This window comes from Pleurodeles waltl, chromosome 10 (assembly GCF_031143425.1).
Source record: "Pleurodeles waltl isolate 20211129_DDA chromosome 10, aPleWal1.hap1.20221129, whole genome shotgun sequence".
NCBI classification, from domain to species: domain Eukaryota; kingdom Metazoa; phylum Chordata; class Amphibia; order Caudata; family Salamandridae; genus Pleurodeles; species Pleurodeles waltl.
The window spans coordinates 110,947,918-110,975,448 of record NC_090449.1 but is presented as its reverse complement, the minus strand read 5'-3'; the positions used below and the strand labels follow the sequence as shown (position 1 = coordinate 110,975,448).

Genomic DNA, 27,531 nt, shown 5'->3' with positions numbered 1-27,531 from the left:
TAATCCTTCAATATCCTCCTTAGAAAGGAACAAATAAGAACTTGCACATATTTCTTTCATCATCCATTACTCAGGACTCCAAGATGCAAAACCAGCTCATAAGTGGAGATTTTAGTTCTGTGTCTTGACCCACTTTAGGGGCCAGATTCTCATTGACAGCAGATTGGATGGGGACCCTGGTGTCATTGGTTTGGGTGCAAGGCTTCATCCAGTTTCCCTTCTTCCTTCATTTTGCGTAAAGCCTTGTTCCTAAGAACCAGACACAAGTATGAGAACCAATTTGATAAACCTAAGAGCATATTTAAGCGAGCTCGTGGGCGATCTATGGGGCTTCACTAGAAGTACAAGCGACTCAGTCATTAGTTAAACAGAGCAGAGTGGTCCTTTATGTCCCTGAGTATCTTGTATTGTACATCAGCAACAAGAGCTGAAAATGCCCTAGTTCGTGAATGGTGCTACCGCTCCATTGCCCTTCAGTTTACTTCTTCCATTGTTTATGGTGCATGTGACGTATATAAAGACGTGATGCTTGATATACCTTTCAGTGCAGACAAGATATTTAGCACTAAAGTCGGTGATACACCAAAGAAACTCTAAAAACTAATACAATCCCTAAGTGCTGTGGTTATTCTGCTACATGGAAACAGTTTGTTTTGTTCGTCAGTATAGAATGATGCCTCTCAAATTTTTGCAGGCATGTAATATATGTGGTTGGTGGACAAGTGAAGATAACTTCTCACCATCTGGCAGCTCAGGCATCTACTGCCTGAGTGAGATATATTTGATTCCGAATAAAAGCACAAGTCACAATAGCTGCTGAAATTTGTCCCAGATGGGAAGATGCCAATCCTGGACCCAATTGGTTTTGCTGCTAAGAAAGCGAAAAGCTGCCATTGCAAGAGCTTTCTCCTAGGTTGGTTTGACATAGTGGGTCAGAACTCTCTTATCCATTGCATCTGCAAGCTGTGGGGATTTAGAGGGACACCTCTCTCTCTCTCTCTCTCTCTCTCTTTCACATGTATGTGTGCACACACACATCCTCCCCCCGCCCCCCCAGACCCTCTCTTTATGCGTACCCCAAGTCCATTTTAGGACATAAGAAAGGAAGTACATAACAGGAAAAAGAGTTCAGAGAGAAAGTATTTTGTATTCATTTGAATTTACTTTTATTTGTCTAGTGCAAACAAATTGTTAGGACTTTTCAAGACCAATCTAACAACAACCATAAAGCAAGCAGGCGATAACAGACACAACAGATACATCCAACAACAGCATAAACAACATGAAATATATTTAACAGTTATTTCTTTTAAAGTGTAAGGTAATGTTTTTCATACCCATCTTAAAGCCAGCAAATATAAAATGAGCTCACTGAAAAACTCTAAAGATTTGAAAGCGAGGAGAGAATTGGAGTCATAGGTGAGGCAATTAAAAAATTCATATTTTCAGATTTAATGAAGAGAACTGAGGGTACACAAAGGGCGGGATGGACACGGACTGTTTTTGAGGATTTGTGTAGATGGCAGAAATGTGTGTCAGGTGAAAGATATGAGGGCAGGACATTTATAGATGCCATCTGGAGATTTGAAATGAGTAAGGATGATGGCCAATGAGCACAGATCAGAAAAAAAAAACTCACAGAGAAGTAGCAAATATCAGTGTGCCTGTTGTCTGTTTATCCAGAAGCCAATAGAATAAACACATTCGTAAATGCTTGACCCTTGACCACAACAGAGTATTGAAATGGATGATTATGGGTACCTCTATCTCCTTCATTCATATTCACATTCTACTTGTCCATCTAGCCTCTGAGGTGTTGAGGATGTGTTTGAAGATAAAGGTTTGAGTGAGGCTGGGTAGAATCAAGTTTTGGATTCTGGGAGGTTATTATTTTGAGTTTCTATATTATGTAGCTATTGTGACCTCACCTGCTTAAAGGACTGTTTTTTTTCTCAGACATCTTACAGATTCTTGGTGATATCGATGAAATGTCGAAACGTAGACCCGAGATTCTCAACTTCTTTGCTGTGAGTATGTAACATTCTTGAACAGGTCAAGGGTTTACTGCTGCTTCTGGTTGGGTGTTGGATTTTGTGAAAAGAACAGAAACAGTTCCCTGAAATGTAACTTCCTGTACAGTGAATTGTCCATAGTGCCAATCTTAGCCTTCACCGTTTTGTGTTTACGTGCCTTTAATAAGTTCCTGTAAAATTAAGAATGGATGATGTGTGCCATTTCATGATTTTTTTATCTGCATACTTTCTGTTTCTAGAAGGCCTCTTAAAATCTTGCTCCTAGTGTGGGCAATATGAACAAGGGGATCTGGATTTCGTTTAGACTGTTGGTTCACAGGTTGCTACTGTTCAAAGATATATTGATACCTCTGCTCCAGAGAACTTGTAAAGAAATTCTGAGCCCATAACAGTCAAAGTCTGTAAGTTGTTTAACAAAACAATAAAGTAAGTCAGTGTAATGTGTGGCTGAGCAGCAAGGGGGTTCTCTAGCACCTTGTGAACATGTAAGCTATGTAAACCAGGATAGAAGTCAAATTCAAATATTTTCATGCAGAGGTTTTCAATGAACATTATGTGACAGAAGTCATGGAATAATGTAAAAGCAACCTTCAACTGTTACAAAAACGTTACCGTTCAGCACTAAGCAAGCTATTCAAGAATGTCTCACCTATCCTTTGGACCTCAAGCTAATGAACTGTTATATACTACCTGACCATATCAAGATGATCATCCTCTAGGATTTAATTCTGCTGCTTTGCACAGAAGATCACATGGTGACCATTGATCTCAAAGATGCCTATTTTCACATCCCCATCCATTCGGTGCACCATCTTTGCCTCAGATTCAGGGAAGTGGACAACAGTACTAACTCAAACTGTTGCCCTTCAGAGTTACTACTGCATCATTGGCAAATAATAAGAGCAGCCACAAATACTGCTGAGCACACACTGCACAGTCATGTTGCTTTGCCGCAAGCTAGATTTCACAGTAAAAACATAAAGGTCGCATCTTTACAACCTTTTTTAGGTAGTGGTGTTAAACGTGGCAACAGGCAACCAGGAGAGAGTGATTGCATTTCAGAGCCTTATTTTCTTTAACAGACATGATGTCCTTTAACAGAAAGAACAATTGTTAAATTGTTGGGGGATGAAGGTGTTGTGCCTTGCTAGACTGCTGCAGTCTTGACTGCATGTGTTCATTATAGAAGGTTTTATCTAGGCAGTTGTCACACGTAATGGGTCAGTGGGAAGATCTAATATTGATAGAGCTCAGGGTTCAGCACAATCGCAAATGGTGGAACGGCAAGAATATGTTAAAGGGCAGATTGTATGTCATCCCACAAGTGTATGTCACCATCACCACAAACAACTCACTCATATGATGAGGAGTACTTCTTGGTAAACTTGACTGTTCAGGGCACCTGAATGCAGCAGCAGGAGAAAATGCCTACCAATTTTGTGGTGTTGACAGAAGTACAATTAGGCATTTTACATGCAACAACAGAGCTATGGTGACAATAAGCAACATATCTGTGATGGATATCATCCAAAAACAAGGAGGCACTCATTTGGTTCAGCTGTCAGCATTGTCCCCATCGATAAGGCCAATGGGCATTACACCTTGCTCCTCGCAGAGCATCTGCCAAGGGTGGACTGTGACATTATGGACTTATTAAACAGTGTGCATCAACCAGTGCACAAGTAGGAGATGAACCCCAAGTACTGCATTAGCACTTTCGTAAATGGGGGATGCCCATAATTGATCTCTTCGCTACCAAAGGAAATTCAAAATGCCCCTTTGCATCTCGGTATTCACAATCACGTCCATCAGCAATACACTATGGATGAACTGGTCAGGGATATTTGCCCCTACAGTTCCTTCATTTCCTCTGATCCCTTGTGTAGAGATGAAGTTTAGACAAACGTCTATGACATTCATTTCATTGGTCCGAGGTGTGCATGCAGCTATGGCACTTAGTTCTACTGGAAATGTCTCATCAATCCATGAATGAAGTTGCCCTTGAGTGCAGACCTACTACATCAATGTCAGAATTAGCTGACAGATCCAAATCTCAAGATAATGAATCTTGAGAACGTGAGGTTTTGTTATCTGCAACTTCCAAAGGAATGAATGCTCATTTTGCGTGAAGCTCCCAGGCCTACTGCACTAGTTTGGCGTGCTGTAAAATGGAAATGATTTGTACATTACTGCCTGGGTAAGCATACACAACCACTGCGTGCATTGGTTCAGGAGATTATCTGCTACTTATTACATTTCCAAAAATTAGGATTGCTATACACATCTATTAGGCTTCATTTGGCAGCAATAGCTACTTACATGTAAAAACGACAACTTAGATGTTTAAGATCCTACTGCAGAAGACTTATGAGATCTCATTTAAGCCATGAATCACATGGTAGATGCAATATCTGTCATGGAACGTAGCATTCCTAGGTGCACTCACCTCCTGCAGACTTAGTAAGCTACATGCCTTAATGTGACATGCCTTAATGATGGCGGGGGCTATCATCCATGTTTATAAAGAATAGGTTGTCGCAAGGATGACATTACCTTTCCTGCCAAAGGTAGTCTCTGCCTTCCTTGACAGTCAGACCATTGACTTATTTCCTTTCTGTACTCTCAAACAATGGCGGAAAGAGTATTTCACACACAAGATGTAAAGAGGGGTCTAATATATCATATTGATCCTACCAAATCCATTCTAAAAGCCAAACAACTTTTTGTTGCATTTACCAAACCACACTTAACAAATCGAATCTTCAAGTCAGAGGTGGGGGTCTTTGTCTTGGTGCATTGTGGGTTTCTGGGAAAGATCACAAAGGCACCTTGATACTGAAACTTAATACTTCAAAGCAAAACAACTTGGTGCATCCATCCCAACACTAGATGGCAGGAGTTTGCAGAGCATGTGAATTTACAGAACTACAACCTTCAACCAGATAGTTACAGGCTAAGTAACATTTCCCTTGTTTATTTATGAATCCCTGTATTTTCAATTATACCACACAACTCATTTCACCGCCATTCAACCGGCAACGACTCTGGAACATTTATGTCTTCATTGATACATGCTATTCGGAAAGGGGTGAATAGAGACAGAAGGTTAGTTTTAGTGACTTAGTTCTTCCTTTCAGATACCATATTTTAGAAAAAAACTGATGAAAATAGAATCATGTTATAGCAGCAGGATACTTCCACATGCACTGTAAGTTCTGAGGTCTGGTGGATCCCAGTGCAATCTAGTATGTTCCTCTGCTTATAGGCTTACTTGCCAGTCAATGCACTACAAGTCTTTTACCTTTGTACATACATACATGGTCAACAATAAGAGCAAAAGAAACCTTCTGGCTCTTAGAAGGGAAGTCTCCTTCTCTCCTCCTAGAAAAGTCTTCACTTGACAGTATATGCTTTGTGACTGTAGAAATTAGCCACACTGTCCGTCATGCAAGTGATTTTTAGGGTAACAGAGTATGAAATGTCTAATTGATGGTGACCTTACCCACCAGCCAAGAGAGCATGACAAGCACTATACAGTGTAAGTCATATTGTTGAATATTTTCCAGTGGGGAAACAGTGATTTTTCCCTACCGGGGGGATGAAAATCAGGTCCAAGTGCAGACTGTACACAAACTAAATAATATTGTTGCAGGGCCTATTTGCCCTCCACTTCCCAGAACAAGCATAGCTTCTGAAAATTCAGTTGCCTGTTAAAAGAAAGATAAACGTTTCAAAAGAGAATGTATTGGTCTTCAGTAAAGCAGTAGGCACAGCATGCCACTGGCCAAACAGCTTTATTGTTCATTGGCACTGCTTCAAAGGAGCACATTTAGAACTGTGCTGTAAACATTATTCAGCTCTTCGTGTCACAACATATGCAGTGGCATTTACACATGTGCATGGAGCAGGTTATAGACAACTTTCAGCCGCGCCTTTTCCTCTACACATCTGGCAGAAAATATTCATATCAAAGTTGCTATAACAAAGTAATGTTTTTAACATTAGAAAAAAGTAAATAAAAAAGTGAGAAGTTGAAAGCATTGAGTTTCTCTGAGCATCTACACATAATACTGGTAAGAAAGAAGGACCTATTTGTCTATGATTCTCTTTCCCCCACGTTTTTTGGACTGATGTTGCTGGTTTTGTGACTGTAATACACTGGGCTCTGCTATCCAGAGCTCAGTACATTTGCTGTGACCCCCAAAGTAGGTGTACAATTGACTAACACCTAATTGGCTTTTTTAACCTACCTATAATAGAATATGATAATAGAAGAATATGATACTGGGTTATCCAGTGCTAGTAAGTTAAATGTCACTAGTGGACCGCAACATATACTTGTTCCGCCAGTGCAGTGACCATGAGAAAACATGACTCTGTTCATGCAATTGCAGCCTAATTCAGCAGGGTAAAAACTGGGTTCAAACCTTCATTTTAATATTAATAAGCTATGGCTAGGAAAGGCGTTGGTAGCCCACCAGATAGGGTACTTCATATTAAAAAAGAAGGGCATGTTTCATTTGTATTTAACATTCTCTGACAGTGAAAACATGAAATTATCTTGTATACTGTAGCAAGGCCAATGGTTCCAATGACTAACATGGAGTTTTACTAGCCACCATGCTAATTGCTAACTTCCATTTTGGACTGCCAAAGATATTAAGTCAAGGTATCAAAAAAAGCATGACATTAAACCGACTCATTACAGAGATTGGGTTTAAGGTAACTTTGTGACTTTGGAAAGTCCCCACTTTGTTGCCAAAACATCTGTTAGCCTTTCCTGTCTATCTGCAGCATTTGTCAATATAGAGATCATACCGCCCCCTCCCTTCTTGGAAGTATGAAAAAGGAACAAAGAGAATTGCTTGTGGGAAAAGGTGTGACCTTCTCCAGCTGGATGACTACTGGACAGTGGCAACAGATGGCCAAGTTTCAAAGAGACGACCACCTTAGTGAAGCAGATGGCAATCACACTTTCACCTGCTCACTGTTTAGTGTAGGCAGATAGGCTGGCATCTCCTCAAGAAGAGAAGAAAATGTTGTACAAACAGTTTTTCAGGAGGAACAGCTCACTCGGCTTGGTACATCCCTAGGGTGTGCCTAAAGCTCTCTCCCAGAGAGGAAGGGTCCAGAGACCTTGTATTTGGGTGGAGAAGGGTATGCTGGGATTGTTTGGTGGCTAAAACCCCTGCAAGTCACGTAAAGTGGCAAGGGTTGTCTTGTGGAAACTACTGCCCTATTGGTTATTGAGTCTTCCCCTCCCACAAACAAGATGATGTCATAAACGTGGCACCCCAGACCCACAGTCCTCAAATCACTGCTGGACTAGAAAGAAGACAGAGAGGCGAATGCCCTGCTGCTCTGTGTACCTCACAAAGAGAGGCTGCACTGAAGACTAGACTGCAGCTTTTGGACCCAAGTGACCTGTTGCGAGGACTGTCTGATGTGCTCACCTGTGGGAAAGAGCTCCACTGGTGCCAGGATAGAAGAATTGACTCCAAGGGCTACTGGACTAGCTTACTGATCAGCATCAGGGACACACCTGAGGATCCAGTTGCCCAGAAATACTTGCTTGCTCCTTGACTCCAAAGTGCCTGCTGGGGGACAGAGTTGTGACCTACCCAAGGTGTCCCCAAGATCATTGGGCCCGTGGCCAAAGTCTAGTTGGACTCTCGTCCCCCCTGAAGATAGACACACTTACCTAAAAGCAACCACTAAAGACCTCTGGAACCTGAAGACCAGTTGACCATTGGTAACTAACAGCCACATGTATCAGGTTTTGCAACTTGAATCTTTTCTGGGTTCACATGCTGTGCTTGAATCCGCCATCTAGTGGTTGGTTCCGGAATTTTCCACTATTTCACTATTTTTGGGTCCTTCCTATCGTTCTCTTTTTTGTTTATTGTTGGGTGTCCCTTTGTGAAGTTGTCATGCTTCTTCCGGATGTTCCCACCTTTGGAAGCCATCCTCAGATTATTTTTCTGTCACTGGGTCTGGATGCTTGCAGAGAGGTCTCCAACATGAGGAAATCTTTCTAAAAACTTTCTGAAGATTTAATCGAGAAGATCATTGAAATTTCGAAACACCATTGAGAAGGAGTGACCAAAGGAGAAATCAAGAAAAAAGTTTGAATTTTATTTGACGGATCGCTGAGAATGCCAGTTCAGGGGGGCCCCTGTTGAGAGTAATGAAAATAACATTGTTCCAGTTTTGCAAAAATTGTCACCACAAGTACACCCAGAAGGACAAACACCTGTTTTACAACCTCTGTCTTCCAGTCAGCCACCAAAGTGAGTGCTGCAACGTCTGCTCAGTGCCTGTGCCGAAACCCTTGAGGGTAAGAGCAAAGCATTCTAGGTCCAAAGTCTACACCATCCCTGAGAGATCTTGGTCTTTCGAGTGATGACAAAGAGAATGAGGGGGCAGAAGGAGAAACATCAGAGGGTGACCGGGAGATCATTGATGTCGATGAACAGGCTACAAAGAAGACCTGAAAACCTGAGGTATGAGATACTTCGGCCTCTACAAAAATGCACTAGTCGAAAAAAAAACAGACTCACGGACACACAAGGGGGAGCCTCAGCATCGAAACACTCACCACCTGCAGGCACGCCCCATGGCAAGGAGTCTCACAGATCCTTCGAGGCTGACTCCAGTGGAGATAGAACTCAGAAAAAACCCTGTTCATCGAAGGACGTTTGGGGAAAAAAAGCATCAATGTTGAAATTGCACCAGTCAAGAGCCGAACATTGAAGATCGACAACTGATTTGTCATCAAAAGAAACGTTGACTCCAACCCCAAAGAACAGGATGTAATTTCGAAAGAAAAGGAAGTGACTTGAGGCCTAAATGTATCAAATCAATGACAGACTGATGAGATTTAGGATCCCACAGAACACTTTGATGCCGATAGAGATATCAGAGACCAAAGTCGAAGAAATAAAGCCACCATTCACACCTGAGTCTCAAGAGGAGGAGAAAGGCCTCTTTTATGAAGAGTAAAAAGATCAAACGGGTGCATCAGGCTACAGAGAAAGGTGAATACATCAAAACGCAATTGGAAGGCATAGAAACAAACTCTCATGAAGAGAAAGTAGAATCTTACCTATACAAGCCCTCACCTCCAGATGATATTGGGATGTACAATCGGGTAATAAAAAACACAGCTGACAGATTGAATTTACAGCTCCCGGAGGATAAACCATAGGTTCGATGGCATCTGTCGCTGTAGATACGCATGTTCTGCAATAGCTCGCCATCTGGTGTTGGGCCGGAGTGTTACAAGTTGTTTTTCTTCGAAGAAGTCTTTCGAGTCACGGGACCGAGTGACTCCTCCTTTTGTCTCCATTGCGCATGGGCGTCGACTCTATCCTCGATTGTTTTTTTTCCGCCATCGGGTTCGGACGTGTTCCTGTCGCTCCGAGTTTCGGAACGGAAAATTAGCTAATTTCGGAAGATTTTCGTCGGTATTGTTGCGTTCGGGATCGGCGTACTTACATTCAACACCGCATCGAAGATCGAAGAGCTCCGGTGCCCTTCGGGGTAGTTTTTTCGATCCTCCGTCGGGGCCTGGTCGGCCCGACCGCGTGCTGAAGAACGCCGATGGAACGGACCCCGTTTCGTTTCTGCCCCAAATGCCACAATAAATACCCCTACACAGACCAACACTTGGTCTGCAACCTGTGCCTGTCACCTGAGCACAGCGAAGACACCTGCGAGGCCTGTCGTGCGTTCCGGTCCCGAAAAACACTCCGAGACCGTCGAGCCAGAAGACTTCAGATGGCGTCCGCACCGACAGCCCAACGGGAGTTCGAGAAACAGGAAGAGGAAGGTACCTTCTCGATCCAAGACTCCGACTCCGAAGGATTCGACGATACACAAACCGTGAGTAAGACGTCGAAAACCACACAGAGAAACATTTACAAGGCCCAGGGGACGCCACTGCCACCAGGCCATGGCTCGACCCATAAATTCGGTGACCGACCATCGGCACCGAAAAAGGCCCAAACAGTGCCGAGATCGTCCGACTCCGGTCGAGACACCGGCACGCAGCCTTCTCGGGACCGAGAAAGTGCTGGAGACAAGCCTCGACACCGTGATGCCGGTGTGGACACGGCTCGACGCCGAGACAGCGGCACAGAAACAGATCGACGCCGAGAGGTTTCGGCCCCGAAAAGGAAAAAAGTCACCTCGGAGCCGAAAAAACACGCAGACAAAGTTTCGATGCCGAAACAAACTGCAAGCGACCCAGCTTCAGGCTCTTATACAGAAGAGCACTCGCTAACCTCCCAAATGCAGAAGCATAGGTTTGAGGAAGAGCTACAAGCAACTGATGTGGACCATACGCAAAAGCGTATCTTCATTCAGCAGGGGACAGGAAAAATAAGCACCCTTCCCCCCATTAGGAGAAAGAGGAGGTTGGAGTTCCAGACGGAACAAACACCACAACCAAAAGTGGTGAAAAGAGTTACACCACCACCCTCACCTCCGCCCGTGATTGACGTTTCACCAGCACAAACTCCATCACACTCCCCAGCTCACACCACCATGAGCCAGGGTGACCAAGATCAGGACGCATGGGACCTATACGACGCCCCAGTGTCAGATAACAGTCCGGAGGCATACCCTGCGAAGCCATCTCCACCAGAAGACAGCACCGCGTACTCTCAAGTGGTGGCTAGAGCAGCACAATTTCACCACGTAAGCCTCCACTCAGAACAGGTCGAGGATGATTTCTTATTCAACACACTCTCCTCCACCCACAGCTCATACCAAAGCCTGCCTATGCTCCCTGGTATGCTCCGCCACGCAAAAGACATCTTTAAGGAGCCGGTTAAAAGTAGGGCAATCACACCAAGGGTAGAAAAAAAGTATAAGCCGCCTCCTACGGACCCGGTTTTCATCACTACACAGCTGCCACCAGACTCTGTCGTTGTAGGAGCAGCTAGGAAAAGGGCCAACTCTCACACATCTGGAGATGCACCACCCCCAGATAAAGAAAGCCGCAAGTTTGATGCAGCTGGTAAAAGACTCGCAGCACAAGCTGCAAACCAGTGGCGCATCGCGAACTCCCAGGCACTACTTGCGCGCTATGACAGAGCCCACTGGGACGAGATGCAACATCTCATTGAACATCTGCCCAAGGACTTACAAAATAGGGCAAAACAAGTGGTTGAGGAGGGACAGGCCATCTCCAACAACCAGATCCGCTCCTCCATGGACGCTGCAGATACAGCTGCACGGACAATTAATACATCTGTAACTATCAGAAGGCATGCATGGCTCCGAACGTCTGGATTTAAACCAGAGATTCAACAAGCAGTTCTCAATATGCCTTTTAATGAAAAAGAACTGTTCGGTCCAGAAGTGGACACAGCGATTGAGAAACTCAAAAAAGATACGGACACTGCCAAAGCCATGGGCGCACTCTACTCCCCGCAGAGCAGAGGGAATTACAGCTCATTCCGTAAAACGCCCTTTCGAGGGGGGTTTCGGGGTCAAAGCACACAAGCCAGCACCTCACAAGCCACACCGTCCAGTTACCAAGGACAGTATAGAGGAGGTTTTCGGGGACAATATAGAGGAGGGCAATTCCCTAGAAATAGAGGAAGATTCCAAAGCCCCAAAACCCCTACTACTAAACAGTGACTCACATGTCACTCACCCCCTCCACACAACACCAGTGGGGGGACGAATAGGTCATTATTACAGAGCATGGGAGAAAATCACTACAGACACTTGGGTTCTAGCAATTATCCAACATGGTTATTGCATAGAATTTCTACAGTTCCCTCCAAACATACCACCAAAAGCACAAAATTTAACAACACACCATTCCAATCTCCTGGAGATAGAAGTGCAGGCACTACTGCAAAAGAATGCAATCGAATTAGTGCCAAACACACAAATAAACACAGGAGTTTACTCACTGTACTTTCTGATACCAAAGAAGGACAAAACACTGAGACCAATCCTAGACCTCAGAGTAGTGAACACTTTCATCAAATCAGACCACTTCCACATGGTCACACTACAAGAAGTATTGCCATTGCTAAAGCTGCACGACTACATGGCAACTTTAGACCTCAAGGATGCTTATTTCCATATACCAATACACCCATCGCACAGGAAATACCTAAGGTTTGTATTCAAAGGAATACATTACCAATTCAAGGTACTGCCTTTCGGATTAACAACCGCACCAAGAGTCTTTACCAAATGTCTAGCGGTAGTCGCAGCACACATAAGAAGGCAGCAGATACATGTGTTCCCATATCTAGACGACTGGCTAATCAAGGCCCATTCGCTAATAGAGTGCTCAAATCACACAAATCATATCATACAAACCCTCTTCAAACTAGGGTTCACCGTCAATTTCACAAAATCCAAAATTCTGCCACGCAAGGTACAACAATACCTGGGAGCCATAATAGACACATCAAAAGGAGTAGCCACTCCAAGTCCACAAAGAATTCAAAATTTCAACACCATCATACAACGCATGTATCCAACACAAAAGATACAAGCAAAGATGGTATTACAACTCCTAGGCATGATGTCATCATGCATAGCCATTGTCCCAAACGCAAGACTGCACATGAGGCCCTTACAACAATGCCTAGCATCACAGTGGTCTCAAGCACAGGGTCACCTTCTAGATCTGGTGTTAATAGACCGCCAAACTTACCTCTCGCTTCTGTGGTGGAACAACATAAATTTAAACAAGGGGCGGCCTTTCCAAGACCCAGTGCCACAATACGTAATAACAACAGATGCTTCCATGACAGGGTGGGGAGCACACCTCGATCAACACAGCATACAAGGACAATGGAACGTACATCAAACAAAACTGCATATCAATCACCTAGAACTTCTAGCAGTTTTTCAAGCACTAAAAGCTTTCCAACCAATAATAGTTCACAAATACATTCTCGTCAAAACAGACAACATGACAACAATGTATTATCTAAACAAGCAGGGGGGGACGCACTCCACGCAGTTAAGCCTGCTAGCACAAAAAATTTGGCATTGGGCAATTCACAACCAAATTCGCCTAATTGCACAGTTTATACCAGGGATACAAAATCAACTCGCAGACAATCTCTCTCGAGATCACCAACAGGTCCACGAATGGGAAATTCACCCCCAAATTCTGAACACTTATTTCAAACTCTGGGGAACACCTCAGATAGACTTGTTTGCGACAAGGGAGAACGCAAAATGCCAAAACTTCGCATCCAGATACCCACACAAACAATCCCAAGGCAATGCCCTATGGATGAACTGGTCAGGGATATTTGCTTACGCTTTTCCTCCTCTCCCTCTCCTTCCTTACCTGGTAAACAAACTCAGTCAAAGAAAACTCAAACTCATATTGATAGCACCAACTTGGGCAAGGCAACCCTGGTACACAACGCTGCTAGACCTATCAGTGGTACCCTGCATCAAATTGCCCAACAGGCCAGATCTGTTGACACAGCACAACCAAAAGATCAGACACCCAGATCCAGCATCGCTGAATCTAGCAATCTAGCTCCTGAAATCCTAGAATTCGGGCACTTACAACTTACCCAAGAATGTATGGAAGTCATAAAACAAGCCAGAAGGCCATCCACCAGGCACTGCTATGCAAGTAAATGGAAGAGGTTTGTTTGCTACTGCCATATTAATCAAATACAACCATTACACACAACTCCAGAACAGGTAGTGGGTTACTTGCTTCACTTACAAAAATCTAACCTAGCTTTCTCTTCCATTAAGATTCACCTTGCAGCAATATCTGCATACCTGCAAACTACCTATTCAACTTCCCTATATAGGATACCAGTCATTAAAGCATTCATGGAGGGCCTTAGGAGAATTATACCACCAAGAACACCACCTGTTCCTTCATGGAACCTAAATGTTGTCCTAACTAGACTTATGGGTCCACCTTTTGAACCCATGCACTCCTGCGACATACAGTTCCTAACCTGGAAGGTGGCATTTCTCATCGCCATTACTTCCCTAAGAAGAGTAAGCGAGATTCAGGCGTTTACTATACAGGAACCTTTTATACAACTACACAAAAATAAAGTCGTCCTAAGAACCAATCCTAAATTTTTGCCAAAGGTTATTTCACCGTTCCATCTAAATCAAACAGTGGAACTTCCAGTGTTCTTTCCACAGCCAGATACCGTAGCTGAAAGGGCACTACATACATTAGATGTCAAAAGAGCATTAATGTATTACATTGACAGAACAAAAAACATCAGAAAGACTAAACAACTCTTTATTGCATTTCAAAAACCTCACGCAGGAAACCCAATTTCAAAACAAGGTATAGCCAGATGGATAGTTAAATGCATCCAAATCTGCTACCTTAAAGCTAAACGACAGCTGCCCATTACACCAAGGGCACACTCAACCAGAAAGAAAGGTGCTACCATGGCCTTTCTAGGAAACATCCCAATGCAAGAAATATGTAAGGCAGCCACATGGTCTACGCCTCACACATTCACCAAGCACTACTGTGTAGACGTGTTATCCGCACAACAAGCCACCGTAGGTCAAGCCGTATTAAGGACATTATTTCAGACTACTTCCACTCCTACAGGCTGATCCACCGCTTTTGGGGAAATAACTGCTTACTAGTCTATGCAGAACATGCGTATCTACAGCGACAGATGCCATCGAACTGAAAATGTCACTTACCCAGTGTACATCTGTTCGTGGCGTCAGTCGCAGTAGATTCGCATGTGCCCACCCGCCTCCCCGGGAGCCTGTAGCAGTTTGGAAGTTACCTTCAATTATTTATATATGTATCATCTCAACCTTAAATAGGTGCATACTTAGTCACTCCATTGCATGGGCACTATTACTACAATTCAACTCCTACCTCACCCTCTGCGGGGAAAAACAATCGAGGATAGAGTCGACGCCCATGCGCAATGGAGACAAAAGGAGGAGTCACTCGGTCCCGTGACTCGAAAGACTTCTTCGAAGAAAAACAACTTGTAACACTCCGGCCCAACACCAGATGGCGAGCTATTGCAGAACATGCGAATCTACTGCGACTGACGCCACGAACAGATGTACACTGGGTAAGTGACATTTTCATTATGCTTCCTATTCGAAACACAGCTGCCCAGTCAGGTAAGGAACCTAACTATGCGCTCAAGCATCCTGGTCCCCAGGGTAAGGAAGCTTTTAGAGAGCCAGAACTTTTAGAGCAGTGACTCCAAGGGCTGTATTCCTCCAAGCATCCTGCTTCTATTAAAGGCATTTTCCCAGCAGACTTCATATTCACATCAAAAGCCAGAAAGAGGGGCAACATCCCCTCCATCTTGGGAGGCCCCCTCCTGAAAAGGAAAGTAAGAAAATGAAACTCATGTGATGCAGACCTGAGTGTAGTGCAGCAAACCAGTGGCGTATTGTAAACTCTAATGCACTACTCAATAGACACGCTCATCAAGATTGGGAGGAGATGAGTGGACATATGAAATACCTCCCTGAGCAGTATAAGAAGAGGGCAGCGCATCTTGTGAAAAGTGGCAAAAACATTGCCAACACTTGTTTAAAATCTGCTCTGGTTCGACATATACATCAAGCTGCCAAATGATGATGGGCATCACACTGAGGCTTCACTCATGGTGGTTACGTTTTTACTTGGATACAAAGGCCTGTTGAGACAGGCAGGGTTTCCATCCTGCATTACATTCTGTGTCACTGAAGGAAATGCAACCCTATCTTAAGTGGAACCTAATGCACAGGATTAGACGATTCTGGCTCCCGTTACTGCAGGGGCTGCTATCGCTCAGTGTATTATGAGCAAGATGGTATGGGTCCTTGGCGAGTTGTAATTTTTGTGAGAATGGTATCCAAGATCCGAACCATGTTCTTTTTTTTTTTTTTTGCCTGGCTTTGTTGTTGTATCTTCGGAAATGGTTACGCCCAATCTGCCTCCAACTCTCCCTACCCTCTGTATCAGAAGAATTACAGGCCTTTTGTCCCGCCACACACATTGTTTTGCTACAGACTTTTTATACTGTTTTAAGTGTTTAATTGTATTCATTACATTATTTAACTTAACTGGTTAGAATTGGAGTCGGTGTACTGTTTGGTTGGTTATAGGTCATACATTTTAGGGTTTTCTTTTTGTATTTATATAATGTTTTATGTGAATCTCCATGTGAGTTCTGTATCATAAATAAATGAATTGAATTGGTTGAAAATTTCAGGATTCATGCAGAAAGTCCAAGCTAACATCATAAACACTCCATTATACAGATAACAGTTGTTTGTAAACTCGGTGGACGAAAGTCTCAACCATTTGAAAAAAGACAATGAAACAGCGAAGTCTATGGGCGCTCTGCAGTTTCGGGGCGCAATGCGAAGGGCTATGTTCTCTGCATGAAGCCCAGTCTCCAGAGGAAGCTTCCAGGACGGATGTTTACACCAAGGATCCCAGAGCAGCATCCGAACTGCCACAAAACAGCAAAGCAGCCAGCATCAGCAACAAGTTAGCAATTCCTTTAGAAGAAGAGCCATAGGGAGGGGATAGCCAAGCAGAGGAGGCTCAACCCCCTCAAGTAATTGACTTCACAACAACTATTACTCTTTCACAAACACCGTCAGCGAAAAATAAAAAACAATCGGTCAGATTTCAAACACAGCACACTAGTCAGTGAAAGATTAAAAACAAATTCTCCAGGAGTAGAGGATGATAACTTCAGACAAATATATTTAAATAATTCATTTGAGAAATTGCATAGAACTAATCAAATTCCAGTCGACAAGGGGACAAAAGAAATTGGTCCACTCCAAAGAGGAAACAGCTCAACTCCTCAAAGAGATCAAGGAGTTGCTAGACAAGCAAGCATAGAACAAGTCCCAATCCAAGAAATCAACAAGGGAAATTACTGAACATATTTCCTAATACCAAAGGTAGACGGATCAGTGATTTCAATTCTAGACCTCAGGTTCTTCAACAATTTATAAAAACTCAAATTAAAAATGCCAACTGTACAGGAAGTCATACAACAGTTGCAAAAAGGAGATTACATGGCAACAATAAACTTGAAGGATACCTGTGGAAGCTGGCCCTTTATGTGGTATTTGAATACCATGTAAAGTCCCAGGGGTTCCCACTGAGTGGACATTGCTTCCTATGCAATCCCAAAGTTGTCTATTCATGGGGTAGTGTGGTTGAGCAGCCTTAGGCTTAACACAGAGGAGTGCAAGACATCTACAGATACACACATCAATAAATGAGGCACCTGACTCAAGAAGGAGATCCACATCAATTTATAAAAATAGCCAGTATCTTTATATATGTTTAGATATCAAAGAAAAATAGTTTAGGTAAGTATGTTTTTAAATAAGAATTCTTTTCACCTTAAAAAGTTGACACAGTGCGATTTCTAAGTTCTCCAATGTTATCTTATGGGATGGAAAATAAGTTCTGTAAACAGGTAGAGTACAGCGATTTACAAGACCAATCCCCAGGAGTTAAGATGAGTAGTGGGCAAGGTCCAAGGCAGCACCACCAGTACACTCAGCGGCATGGTATGGCCGGGTGCAGAGTGCAAAACAGTGTTGGATGCCCAATGTGTTACTATGGAGATCAGTCACTGTGAAAAGAAGCTGGAGGCTTTTGCCAGGAGGCCAGTCAAGCTAAACCAACAGCGGGCTTAGGCCTCCGAATGCTCGGGCATAGGTAGACACCTTTGGTCCTTTTCTGCACAGCTATAGGGCAAAGGGGGCAGAGATGTCCTTGGATGTCAGGTTTTCTTTACCAATGTGTTTGTGGGGGGTTTGGGGAAAGGAGGAGAAGGAGATTGCTTGCAGAGGGTGCAGGCATCGTCAGGGAGTCCAGGAGGGGTGAAAACATGATGGACTCAGACTCTGAGGGTTAGGGAACCTTGTTGACACAGCTGCCACTTCAAATCGGGGTGGAGATGGCTAGTACAGTGATGACTTCAGGTGTCAGGTTTTGGTGGTTCTGGATGCTTCAATCTCTTCTCATGGAGTTGGCTGGAAAACAGGTTTGCTGTTCACAGGAGGTCTTGAGTTTTTTTTCGAAGGCAGAGGCAGTCTTCCCAGGGTTCTGGAATCACAGCTGCAGGAGAGTCGACTTTGGTGCAGATTTTCTATGAGGGATCCAGACAGGCCAGCAGGGTTGGTACCAGGTCAGTTGCTTCTTTTCTCCTTTTCTGCTTTTGCAGTTCTTTGGTGTCATTGGTCTTCTTAGGTCGTCAGGATCTGCTTCTCTGGTGCCATGGGCTCCCCTAAATACTGAATTTAGGGATATTAGGAGTGTAACCAATGGGCTACTAACCCTTGGAGTCAATACGCCCACCATATGACCACTTCCTATGGCAAGTGGGTATATCCCTGTCCCAGAATTCCTAGGTATGACATCACAAAGATGGCTACCTCGGAAATTCATGTTCACCTTGCAGTAGCCCACCTTAGAAGAGGTACTAGCCTGAAGGTGGCACGCCTACCTGATTAGCTAATTTTCCCGATTATTTAGGTGCAAAGTGGGCACTGGAAAGGGGGCTGGCTTCCTCTCCTGTGACGGAAGCCAGATTTGCATTTCAAAGGCGGCAGCCCTTTGAGGCTTGCCGCCTTAGGAAGGCTAATCAGCAGGTCATCCTGTGGGAATGGGTTGTTACACCTTCTTCCAAGACAGGCTTTTGATCTGGGCCTCAAGATAGCAGGAGGTCCTCACTCTAGAAGGTCGGAAGAGTGTCTCGGTGGCAGGCTGGCAGAACCCAGTCAAGCACACCAGAGGCTGGTGGGTTTCCAAGGGAAACTTCTAAGGTGCCCTATGGCTGCATGTATTGATAAATCCATAACTGGAATCAGTGTGGGCTTATCAATATGATATGTTTGATACCAAATATCCCTATCTTCAATGAAACCATCATGTAGCTGGGGAACTTGTATTGACCAGTGTCCAGCACAAGCATTTTAAAATGGCTTCCCTGGTCACTTACTATGTCTGAGATTTGACAAAGACAAAGCAGGGGCATATCTGCTCTTGAGTTAAACATTTTAAAACTGTTTTGTCCCTTTGTGATTTCCTTTACTGTTCCCTTCTTTACACACCAAAGTGAAAAAAAACTTCCATTTTGCCATATAACATTTTCTGTTATTGGCTTTCTTGCCTTGCTTAATACTGCCAATGTCTTTTCTGGTAAATTAAATGTCCAAATTCTGTCTTCAGAAGCCATGGCCTTAGATTCAAAGAATCTGGCTCTGGGTGTAATACCCTTCCTTTTTTCATTGGCAACAGATCCTGGTGTTTTGGTAGCTTTTGAAAGTTTCCTTGAGCTGGTTGCATTCTTTCTGAAAAACCGGTATGTCTTGCCCACTGTTGTGCAATTAAATATTAGGGTTATGTGACTTCTCTTGCATTTTGTGATCCCCTTGTGCAACAGTGCAATTGGGGAAAAGTGTATACAAATGTCCCTGGCCAGTTTATCAAACATGCATTCCCCAGGGACAGGTGGTGTGGCTATCTGGATGTGAAGCTTTGGCATTTTGCATTCTGTACTATTGCAAGCAGATCTAATATTGATGTACCTCATTTCTGAAAGGCCCTTTCTACTACTCTGAGTGACATCCTATGGGCATGTCTGCTCAGTATGTCTGCTTTAACATTGTTCTTTCCTGGTAGCTGTATCGCTTGGATCACCAGGTTACTTTGAATTGCTCATTTTCAGAGTTGCCAAGCTAATCCTTTTAGAGGCGGGGATTGAGTCCCTCCCTGTTTGTTGAAGCAAAACATTGTGGTTGTATTGTCTGAATCAATATTATCTTCCCCTAAAGATGTTTTTGGGAAGCTTTCAGGGCTATAAAGACTGTCTTCATATCTAGGATGTTGATAAGTTGTACCACATCCTATTACTTCCAGATTCCTTGTACTTTGAGTGATCCCATGTGTGCTCCCCATTCCATATGAGAAGCGTCTATGGTTATTGTTACTGAAGGAGTTGGCTGTGTAAATGGTCTCCCTTGTGTAATGTGTTCCCTCTTCCACCTTGCAATTTTCTCCTGTATCTTCTGCGTGACAACCGCTAGATCTTCCCAACTCCCTGATGCCTGTGACCATTGAAGCCACTCTTGAATTGGTTTCATGTGGAGTCGCTCATATGGGATTAAAGGAATGCATGATGTCATCTTTCCTAATAGTTTCCCCACTGTCCTTATTGTCAGAGCTTGCCCCTTGCGGAAGTGGAGAGTCTCTCCCATTAGGGTTTGCATGCTCTTCTTGTTGGCGAACGCTTTCCCTTTAATTGAGTTTATCCTTGCTCGAAGAAAATCTTTTCTTGTTCTGGCTCTGGAGAGGACTTTTCTGTGTTCAAAGAGAAACCTACATTGTACAGTATCTTCATTACTATTTGAATGTCCTGTTTCCATTTTTTTGTAGGGGTTTGCTCTTACTAACCAATTGTCAAGGTATGGATACTTATGTATTCCCTTCCTTCTCAAGTGTCCTGCCACTGCTGTCAGACACTTTGTGAACACTCTTGGTACTAATTTTATCCCGAATGCTAGCAAAGTGAATTGATAATGTGTTCTGTTCCCTACAAACATTAGGTATTTATTGTGCCTTGTGTTCATTGGAATGTGCAAGCAGGCATTGTAGGGATCTGTTTTTGTTGCAGTACCCCCCACACTTTTTGCCTGGTTTTTGATGCAGCTTTGAATTAAGTGCATTAGGTCCCTGCCAACCAGGTCCTTAGTGTCAGTGTTTTTTCTCCCTAAATTGTACAACTGTTTCCCTAATTGGCCAATCCTATAGCACCCTCTGTAATTTCCTAGTAAATGGTACGTGTGGTATCTAGGGCCTAAGGTGCTAAATAGGGTCCCTAAGGGCTACAGCACGAGGTTTGTGCCATCTTAAGGGACCCCTCACCAAGCACATGACAGACTACAATTGCAGGCTGTATGTCTTGGTGCAGACAAAAGTGAAAACATGACATGGCACACAGCCTGTGTCTCACATAAGCATCCTTAAAGTTCATCTAGCAGCAGTGGTGGCCAACACAAGAGGACATATGGGAAGAAGTGTTTTGCATGTCGCAGTAGTAAGAAGATTCTTAGAGGAAGCAAAAATAATAGCACCATCAAGAAAGATACCAGTAATCACATGGAACCTGAATATGGTATTCATTCAGCTCATGAAAAACTCTTACAGATGCTAACCTTAAAAAAATGCTTTTTAGTGGCTATTATTTCGCTATACAAAGTGAGTGAGATGCAAGCACTCACTATACCAGAACCTTACTTTCAAATTCACAAGGAAAGAATTGTCTTGAGAACAGATACACAATTCATACCAAAAGTCGTTTCACATCAAAGTATACAAATCCCAAGTTTCTTCCAAAATCTAAAAACACACGCTGAAAGGACTTTGCCTACAATAGACCCAAGGTGTGGCAATATGTACTACATCAAAAAAAACAAAGCCAATCACAAAGACTGAAAAACTACTTGTATCTTTTGCAAATAGTTTCTTAGAAAGACCAGTAACTAAGAACAAAATCACAAGATGGATTGTGCAGTCAATTCAGTGGTGCCGCACTTATGCGGGAGAAGCCTTGACAGTGTTACCTAGACCACATTCCATACGGAAAAAAGGAGCAACCATTGCTTTTTTGGCAAATATACCATTACGTGAAATCTGCAGGGCAGCAACATGGTCATCAGTACACACGTTTACAAAAAATTACTGTATTGTCATACAAATGAACAAAGAAGCTCAAGTAGGGCAAGGGGTCCTACAAAATCAGTGTAAAGCATGTGAATCCAGAGAAGATTCACACTGCAAAATGTAAAGTTTCTTACCTGTAGATGTAGTTTTGCAGCTTGAAGAATTTTTTGGATTCACAGGCGACCACCCACCTAAACCAAGAAGGTGGGAGGAGAAAGCATAAAAAAAAACACAAAAAAGAATCTGAAGATGGCTATCAAAGTTGGGAACATCTGGAGGAAGCAGGACAATGTCACAAAGGGACACCAAATGGATGTTCCCTCGACTCCCACCAACAAACAAAAAAACAGAAAGAGTGGAAGGACTAAGAAGCAGTGGAAAATTCCAGACCCAACCACTAGATGATGGAATAATGCACAGCATGTGAATCCCAAAACTTCTTTAAGCTGCAAAACTGCACCTACAGGTAAGAAACTTTTTGTGTTTTCCCCAGTTGCAAATGTGCAGATTCAGCCAGCTTGCTGCCACAAAAAAGCATTTTGGGATGTATCAAACCCAAACTGCAATTCAGTAGCGTGTTACAAAATCGCAATTTCGGTTTGCGACCAAATACTGATTGATATTTCGAAGTGGCATCCCTTCCAAATACCATACCAAAACGGTATTTACTAATGTATTGCAAACTAATTTCATTTGCAAAACATTAATAATTTGCCAACTACCAAAGTGTAGTGGTAATTGGAATGGGTCCCATTGAGACCTCTTTCCATTTGTGAATGTAAAAATACAATTTAAGGGAAAGCAGCATGGGACCACTGTCTTCTCAATCAAACAAAAGAAAGAAAAAACCTAAATTTTTAAACTCATCCTGTTTTTCTTTAAGGAAAACGGGTGCAATTAAAAAAATAATAACAATAAATAAAAAAGACTGCTATATTGGAAAACAGTTACATACTTTATGGTCTGCTGACCTCAGCAGGCCACCATCCCTGTTATGGTGTTTATACCTAGGGGTCTCAAATTATGACCCACCTCAATAATATTCATGAGGTAGGTCAATTTGCGACCCACTAGGAATTGCTACATGAAACTCTTAGTTTCATACATTAGGAATAGTGAATTCCTATCTCCACCTGTAATCGATTTACTCCCCTTGCCACATTAGATCAGCAGGACTGACTATGTCCGTCGGGAGACCAGACAGCAACTGGGAGTATTCCCTTGTCTCTTGTCGCTGCTGCTGGGTTGAATCTGGTTGCTCTCCCTGCAGGGACATCTTACCCTTCTACAGATGAAAAGAAGAACATTTCTCTTAAATTAATGGCTAGACAAAGGACAGATCTCCATCTACTCTCGTGGAATGTGGCAGGGGTGAAGTCACAGCTGATTGACGAGGATTGGATTTTCCTTATAGGAAAATATGATATTTGCTTGTTCCAAGAAACATGGGCTGTGAGTCAGGTTTTTGTAAGTGGATTTACCACCTATAGTGTAGAGGCCATCCACCTAGGAAACCGAGGTGGGCGATTGGGGGGTGGTCTCATGATTTTGGTTAGCAATAACATTGCTTGCGTGCAGGAACCACTTAAGGTAGACTTGCCCAATTTAATGGCATCAGGCTGATGTTCCCTAGGGGCATGACACTGACCATACTGAATGTATATGCTCGCTCTATGCCAGCGACAAGCGAGTCCCCAGTCCTAGGCATGTTAGATAGCTTAGTGAAGATTTACAAACAGGACTCCAGAATAATAGTGGCTGGAGACGCTAACACCTGGTTGAAACCTTGTAATGCCCTTAAATTGGTGACTAAGGAAGAGGATGAATATTGGGGTGTCCCACAATTGGTATGCAACTCGCAGAGTCATCTTTACTAAGACCGCCTTACAAGTAGTCGCACTAACGGTAGCGCATGGGCTCCGAACCTGCAATGGGAGAACCTGCTCAGACCAGAATAGAGCGTCTACAATTAGAAGAGGATGCCAGAGGAGTGTCAGCGATTATGTGCTGGTGGATGTCTGGTTGCGGCTGGACCTTAGTTATATGGAGGTGCTGAGTACTACAGATAGTGATCATAATCCCCTGGCTACCTCTCTAGAGGGGGATCAACTTTTTAGGGCATCTAGCATGGAACAAGCAGCACTGCCAGAACCTAGTGCAACAAACAATAGTCGCAGAGTAGCGTGGCTTAGAGTTGTGGCCAACCAAGATAAGTACGCAGAGATCTATCGATTATTTGTTCATCATATGTCAGAACTCGAAGGTATGATTGTTGATCCTGGTTTTATCTTAGGATCTCATATTCTGCTTTTTGACAAACATAAATATATTTTTGTTAGGGACTGCTGGGGCAGACGCCCATTTCTTTGAAAAATCCCTAGATGGTTCAGTCAGGACTGCAGGTTGGCCAAATGCTCCCTACTGTCAGCGATATGGAAATGTATTAGGGCAGACATTAAATGTGCCCGTGCTAGACTTCAAAAGGGAACTCAAAGAGGCAAAGAAAAAATGGGGTGAGGACAAATGGCAAGACCTACTCCAGTCCCTGATAGAGAGATATAATTACATCTTTTGACACTAATAGCAGAAGAGACCAGAGAACATGATAAAGGTGCTCTCACTCTCACTGGATAAGTGGGAGGACTATTTTGGTGCCTTATATTCTGTAAGACATAACGATGAGCAGTCCTTGGAAGATGAGGTAGGGGCGAGGCCCATCGGCACACCTAGCTTCGTACCTGAAGCTTGTGCCCTACCGTTTTTCAATATGGAGGAAACTCTGGTAGCAATAGGCAGCTTCAAATGCCTAAAAGCCCCTGGCCCGGACTGTATTCCAGGGGACTTACTCAAGATGGAACCTAGACCCTGGGCCTGGTACATAAATACCCTATTGAATGTAATAGCCAGAGGCGGCAAGATTCCGGACACTTGGAAGGGGGCTGAAATTATCTCAGTATTTAAATAAGGAGACGCAAGTAATCCAGCTTATTATCGTCCCATTGTGTTACTGGATAATCTTTAAAACATTTTTTGGAAGACAAGTGCTTGGCAAACTATTGATGTGGGCAGCTACAAAAGGAGGATTCTCGGCCCTGCAGGCAGGTTTCCAGCCTAAGATCAGCACTATTGACCAGGTATTTAGGTTTTTGGTTCTATATTGGGAACAGGTTCTCCTAAGACAGCAGAAGTTATGTGTGACTTTTGTTGATCTACGAGCTCCCTTTGATTTGATCCCAAGTGCTAATCTCTGGAGAGTCTTGAGGAAGATAGGTATGAGTGATCTCATAGACATTTTGGTCACATTGCACACAGGAAACTACACTCAGGCACGCTGGGGTGGGTGGGGGTGGTGGGCGGGGAGGTGGTGCAGGGGTATGGATAACTGACGTCCAGAATACCTATTTGTAGTGGTGTGTGCCAGGGCTGTGTACTGGCCCCCATGATCTTTTCTTTTCACATGAATGATGTTGGCGAGTACCTAGGGTAATGTGTCAACGACTCCCCTAACATAAATGGAGGGAAAATCCCAATTCGTGGATTACCTGCTGTTAATTTCCAAATCCCCATTGGGGCTCCAAAATTTGTTGACAAGACTTCGGTCATTCTGCGATGAAAGAGGATTGAAGATAAACTGTGCAAATACTAAACTTATGGTCTGGGCAAGTGCCCTGCAAGAGCGAATAGTGTTAATGTGGGCAAGGAAAACCTTGAAAGGGTGTTGTGTTTTGATTATTTAGTCATCACTATGTTAGACAAGTTTAAGTGGGATCCTCAAATTTTAAAGAGCTGTTTGATGTTGTTGCGTAGGTCTAATGCCATATTGCGTTTTTTCAGAGCGACCACTACTTGTTCTGTTTCACCTGCTCTTGAGGCTTACCGCGCTAAGGCCCTTTCTGCCGCTACCAATGGCGCCCAAAATATGGCTTAGACTAAAACACATAGCTTAAAGTTGCTGAAAATATTTTGTTTTAGGGCATTAGTGGCTGTCCCAATAAGTACACCATTCACTCCCTTGTGCTACGATTTGGGTATCAGTGGAGTGTCGACCTCATGCAGCTCAAACCCCTCCACTACTGGGTTTGCATTTGGTCTACCCCTCAATTGGCCACGTACCATGTTTGTTTAGGCAATCTACTAAGACTGGATTCTGACTTAAAAGTTCAAGGGCTGAGTTTTATTTACACCTGGTGTAGGAAGCTGAAGCTTGAGGCTCTTTGGGAGGATTCTGACCAAATTCGCAAATTAGATAAACAGGTCTTAAACAAGGCATTTTGGCACTACATTCGGGAGCATCAACAAATAAGGGCTAATCAGGCCCATCTGACTGAAATATCTTTGGGGGTCAGACCTGTACCGAGGTTTGAAGACTTTTTAGATAATTTAACTCCCCCACAAGCAAAAAGCCTTTACTTGCGCTTTAGATATGGCTGCTTACCGCTGAATGCTTCTTGCGCAAAAGGGGAACTCTTGCCTCTTGTCCTGCTTGCAATTCTGTGCTTGAGACAGTGAATCATATCATTTTTGTTTGCCCAGTGTATCGTGACATAAGGCGTTGCTGGCTCATGCCAATTTGTTTATCTTTGGGGATTAGGGATTATCAGGTGGTGATACACAGTTCATTCAGTAAGCCACTTTCTTCTTAGTGTCTGGTACAAGCGAGCTAAGATACTTAACCAGACAGCACAAGAGTAGTTAACTATAACCAAAAGAGGGGCCTGGTAAGGTAATATTATTAGCTTTATTTTTTAGTAGGAATTTGTGTCCTCTATTAATTGTGTGAATGTATCCTAGTGGCTATCGTGATTAGAGAATGGGGCAGGACAAGAACTAAGAGCCCTTAAAGCTACTATTATCTGGTCGGTACTTAATCTTGACATTTTATATAGATAAGAGTGATTATACTGGCAGTGATGTTGAGAACGAGTGTACTTTGCAGAGTCACTAGACGATTGTCAGTCCCTTCCTTACAAATTGCATTGTAATTAGCAATTATTTATATATGTTCACTGATTATACGGGGAACTATGGAGGAATTGAGTGCTCTCTGTAGGGACCCTAGATTAGAGATTATTCAGATAGGCCCATCACTTTTATTAAATTTTAATGTATTGGAAGTTGTAATAATGTCTTAAATTTGTATGTGCTTTTATGGCCTCACAAGCTGGAATAAAGAACATAGACTTAGATTATTGATCACTTGACTAATACTCACAGTCATAGTGTCACGTGAATTAAACTGTTTGTTGATGGCCCTTACTTAATATTATAATAATATATGCTGCCTGCGTTAATTTATTGTTTCAGTTAAGGCCTGAAAGGTGACGGAGAATCAGATAAACAATGTGTATCACCCCAGATAATTTCGAAAGTTGTGTCTTATTTCTGTTTTGATGTGCAGTATACTTACACCAGACTAATTTCCTTAGAGTGTTATTTGAATTTTACTTGCTTGCTGCTACATGTCACTTTTTCCATTTTCAAGCTGCTTTATGTTGTTTTAACCGATTTACTGAATATAGGGCCAGATGTAGCAAAGATTTTTACCCATTGATTTTATACGCAAGCAACTTGTTTGATCATTTTGCATTATACTTTTTATATGATTAATCTAACAGCCAGCTATGGCTTTTTATGTGCTTTTATGGCCAAGTGCCAAAATAAAGATATTTGGCTGATTTCCGAATTGTGATTTGCAGAAAATCGCAATTAGGTAAAAGTTACTTCTAATATTCTCAAATCTGGCCATAAACCTGCATTGAACACCCAAGCACCGTTGGAGATCTAAACTAGAGG

At 43.1% G+C, this 27,531-nt stretch overlaps 1 protein-coding gene across 1 annotated transcript in view; it reads left to right on the top strand.

The window, feature by feature from the left end:
- INTS1 (integrator complex subunit 1) overlaps window positions 1-27,531 on the top strand; it is a 494,737-nt gene that overhangs the window by 449,679 nt on the left and 17,527 nt on the right. Inside the window, exon 45 of the mRNA XM_069209905.1 lies at window positions 1,957-2,027. Within this exon, the coding sequence (XP_069066006.1) occupies window positions 1,957-2,027 (71 nt within the window). The remainder of the gene's footprint in view (window positions 1-1,956; window positions 2,028-27,531) is intronic.